Source organism: Alexandromys fortis, unplaced genomic scaffold (assembly GCF_014885135.2).
Source record: "Alexandromys fortis isolate MF-2015 unplaced genomic scaffold, M_Fortis_MF-2015_v1.1 scaffold_2903, whole genome shotgun sequence".
Classification (NCBI taxonomy): domain Eukaryota; kingdom Metazoa; phylum Chordata; class Mammalia; order Rodentia; family Cricetidae; genus Alexandromys; species Alexandromys fortis.
Window position 1 is genome coordinate 1 of NW_026070770.1, and position 3,258 is coordinate 3,258.

The 3,258-nt window shown below is 47.9% G+C and overlaps 1 protein-coding gene across 5 annotated transcripts; it reads right to left on the minus strand.

The window, feature by feature from the left end:
• Nucleotides 1-156: 156 nt before the first annotated feature.
• Nucleotides 157-3,249, minus strand: LOC126496332 (metallophosphoesterase 1-like). Of its 5 annotated transcripts, none has more exons than XM_050133857.1 (4): nt 2,473-3,249; nt 821-929; nt 601-666; nt 157-524 (listed from the first exon to the last, which is right to left on the minus strand). In XM_050133857.1, exons 1-4 carry the CDS (start codon nt 2,544-2,546, stop codon nt 315-317), a joined length of 459 nt encoding a protein of 152 aa, XP_049989814.1. In that variant the 5' UTR covers nt 2,547-3,249; the 3' UTR covers nt 157-314. The 5 variants fall into 5 exon arrangements, with proteins under 5 accessions (XP_049989814.1, XP_049989813.1, XP_049989815.1 ...); XM_050133856.1 differs by having other exon boundaries at nt 601-669; XM_050133858.1 differs by lacking the exon at nt 2,473-3,249 and adding an exon at nt 1,969-2,466.
• Nucleotides 3,250-3,258: the final 9 nt, after the last annotated feature.

A 3,258-nucleotide genomic window follows, 5' to 3' on the forward strand; every position in this document is an offset into this window, starting at 1 on the left:
CTGTCTGTATGTATGCCTGCAAGCCAGAAGAGGGCACCAGACCTCATTACAGATGGTTGTGAGCCACCATGTGGTTGCTGGGAATTGAACTCAGGACCCCTGGAAGAGCAGTCAGTGCTCTTAACCTCTGAGCCATCTCTCCAGCCCCCAACGCTCAATTCATTTAAGTTGACTTAAAAATGTTTAGTGTAAAGATTAGTTGAGAATGTAATTTTAATTGAGATTAGGAAAAATAGTGGATCTACCAAAGAGAAAAGGAACAAAGCGATTGAGCTGACATCTGAAATGGTGTCCAAGCCCTCCCCTTCATGAAGCTAGTTAGCACAAGGGCCCTGTGTGTTCATACTGCTGTCCCCATGTGACACGGGCATGCGGTCACAACACCACACACACACACACACCTTTTGTGAGGCCTCTTGAGAAAGAACATCGTATTTCTCCTTAAAGGGGACATTCTTTTCCTCTGGAGGAGCGGCGTCTTCACCAGAACAGTTAGCATCACTGGCCCGGTAGAGCGGGTAGTGCTGTCCGGGATTAAAGTGGATCAGTGATACTCTCAGAAGCGTGGTCGGCTGGACTTAGCTTCCTCCCCAAGCTCACCTGCAGCAACACGGGGGCGGAAAAGGGGAGCCGCTGCTCACCTTCACACTGGCTGGATCCTTGCACCTGCTGGTCAGAAGTCACCCTGTTAACCCAGCAAACCCAGTGTTTGCCCTCGGGGAGAGGGATGGGGAGCTGGGCAACTGACAGCCAGGGCACGGCTGTGGCACCTTTGGAAGACACGAGTGCAGAGGCCTGTGCTGTTCCAATGGTCTCCTACCTCTCGGGAGCAATTCAGTTTACGAGAAATCTCTCTGAGTTCAGCTTCCGCTTCAGAGCAGATGCTACAACCATCCCCTTCCATGGCGACGCTGTTGACCATCACAAAACTGAGGCAGACAGGAGTGGGCAGAAGGTCAGGCCACTGGGCACGTGTGGGAGCCGCTTTTCCCACTGTCCCCATGGAAACAACATTATACATCCATAGAGTGAGGAAGCAGGCCCAAGAGCAGCTTAATCCTGGCTAAACTGACTGTAAGTTAATACTGGCAAAACAATAGCATTATATCCAAGATTCAGAAAAGCTGGGCTTATTTCTGTTGCTCCAAATGAAAGAAAGAACTGACTTGTAATTTGTGGAAAATCCTACACGACAGACAACCCCTCAAACCAGCATCCAGTTAGAAGCGTGTCCTTGGGCAAGCTCCTGTGCCTGTGTCTCACCTGTGCAAGCGAAGGGATGACCAGAAAGCCTACATCACCTGGATGCTTGGATAATCCCTAACCAAGATGGTAAAGTCAAGAATGGCTAGACTCTGCCTTTGTCACATTTTAATGGACTCCCACGGAAAAAACGCTTTTATGTCCTGTGCAAATAGCAGCTGGGTATGGGAAAGGTACTTGTCAGCAAACTGGTTAAAATGTAACCAGTTTCTGGTATAGGGAACTGAAGTGACCTGAAATCTGGCAAGCATGTCTGAAGCACTACAGTTCGGCAGAAGCCACTCAGGGACGTCAGTCCCATGGCTACACAAAGGAAGGTATTGCTGGAGACTGCCCTGTGCCCGCAGCAGGGTTATGAAAGAGGGGTACTGGTGAAAAGCCATGCTACTTTCACCACCAGCTCCTTACAGTGAGGGTCTCACTGTGTCGCCATCAGCAGAGTTGTGGGACCACAGAGGGACAGGACTGAAAAGAAGAGGTTCCCTCCACTGTGTGGACTAGAGCAGAGCACACAGTCCCGGAAGTTGTACTGGCCAACAACACAGAATAGGTCCAGAGTGCCCCTGCTTTTGGGGATGTGGGCATCCAATAACCAGACTAAGAGCTAGGCTGCTCTCTTCGAAAGGTTAAAGCTGATGAACTAGGAAGTTAGAGAGTGTTACAGAACATTTGACACACTTGGCACCAAGTGCCAGGATATCATACCTATCGGAGTGACCTTTGTAAAATGGTACCAATACATTTGGATCAAATGAGACAGTGCTTCACGATGCACACAGTGGCAGGAGCCTACAGTCCCAGCTCAGGAGTTTGCCACCGCATGGACAACATAGCAAGACCCTGGCTGCAAAAGCAAAACAAAAAGAGCCAGAAAAGCACCCTGACAAAGTGGGTTGCTGAATGTCTAACAGTTGGGACAGTGCAGACAATGCCACACCCACAGTGAACAGGCAGAGTCGTAGACTGATTTGTTCATTGTGGCTGGTTCTAAGTTTCCTATCTGTCAATTGCCACAGTGACCATCAAGCAAGCAAGGTACCAAGTATCACAGGACACAGGCCTGACCATATGGCAACCACCTTTGAACTACGATGGATTTGAGCTGGGATCACCGTTCAGCGGAAGGGTCTCAGGCTCTGGGATCCACCCCCAGCGCCTCATCTTTTTAAAAAAAAAAATGTTTCATAAGAATTCGTAGATAATACTCACTTAATTCCTTTCCAAGAGAAGAGCCTTTCTGAGCTGAATACTTCTTCAAATCGTTTTATTCTGTATTTACTCATCCTGTATCCAATTATAAAAAAAAAAAACCTTTTCAGGCCAAGCTGTCTTAGCACTGTGACGTTACCATGAATATGAAAAATAGCTTCCACAATCTGGCATTTATAACTGGTCTCAGGCAATTGAGGCTCAAAGGTCAGGTCCACTGTTTATTGGGGGGTAGGGGGGTGAATTACTGGGACCTCAGTGGGACAATAGGCAAAAGAGCATGGAGAAGCTGGTACACAGAAAGTACTTAAACTATCTGCCACAGAAGTATCATAGCACACATAGTGTGAGCTAGCCAGCGGTGTGTGGACTTATATTCTGACTTCAATAACAGTTTGACATGAAGTGTCCATTTTCATCCAGAGGTTGAAGGCAGGAGGACGCAAGTTTGAAGGTCAGACTAAATAAATAAATAAATGAATGAATAAATAAATAAATAAATAAATCGCCAAGTGTGGTGACTCTTTCAATCCCCTCACTTGGGAGCAGAGGCAGGCAGAGTTTGGGGTCAGCCCGGCCTGCATAGTGAGTTCCAGGGCAGCCTGAGCTACACAGTGAAACCCTGCCTCAAAAAATAATAAATAAAAATATTTAATTAAGGCCGGGCGGTGGTGGCGCACGCCTTTAACCCCAGCACTCGGGAGGCAGAGGCAGGCGGATCTCTGTGAGTTCGAGGCCAGCCTGATCTACAAGAGCTAGTTCCAGGACAGGAACCAAAATAAAAAA

Coding starts and splice junctions, on each gene's coding strand:
- LOC126496332 (XM_050133854.1), bottom strand. CDS start 1,021: ATGTATAATGTTGTTTCCATGGGGACAGTGGGAAAAGCGGCTCCCACA. Junction 670..820: donor AACTGAATTGCTCCCGAGAG/GTAGGAGACCAT, acceptor ACTTCTGACCAG/CAGGTGCAAGGATCCAGCCA. Junction 525..600: donor CCGCCCCCGTGTTGCTGCAG/GTGAGCTTGGGG, acceptor AATCCCGGACAG/CACTACCCGCTCTACCGGGC.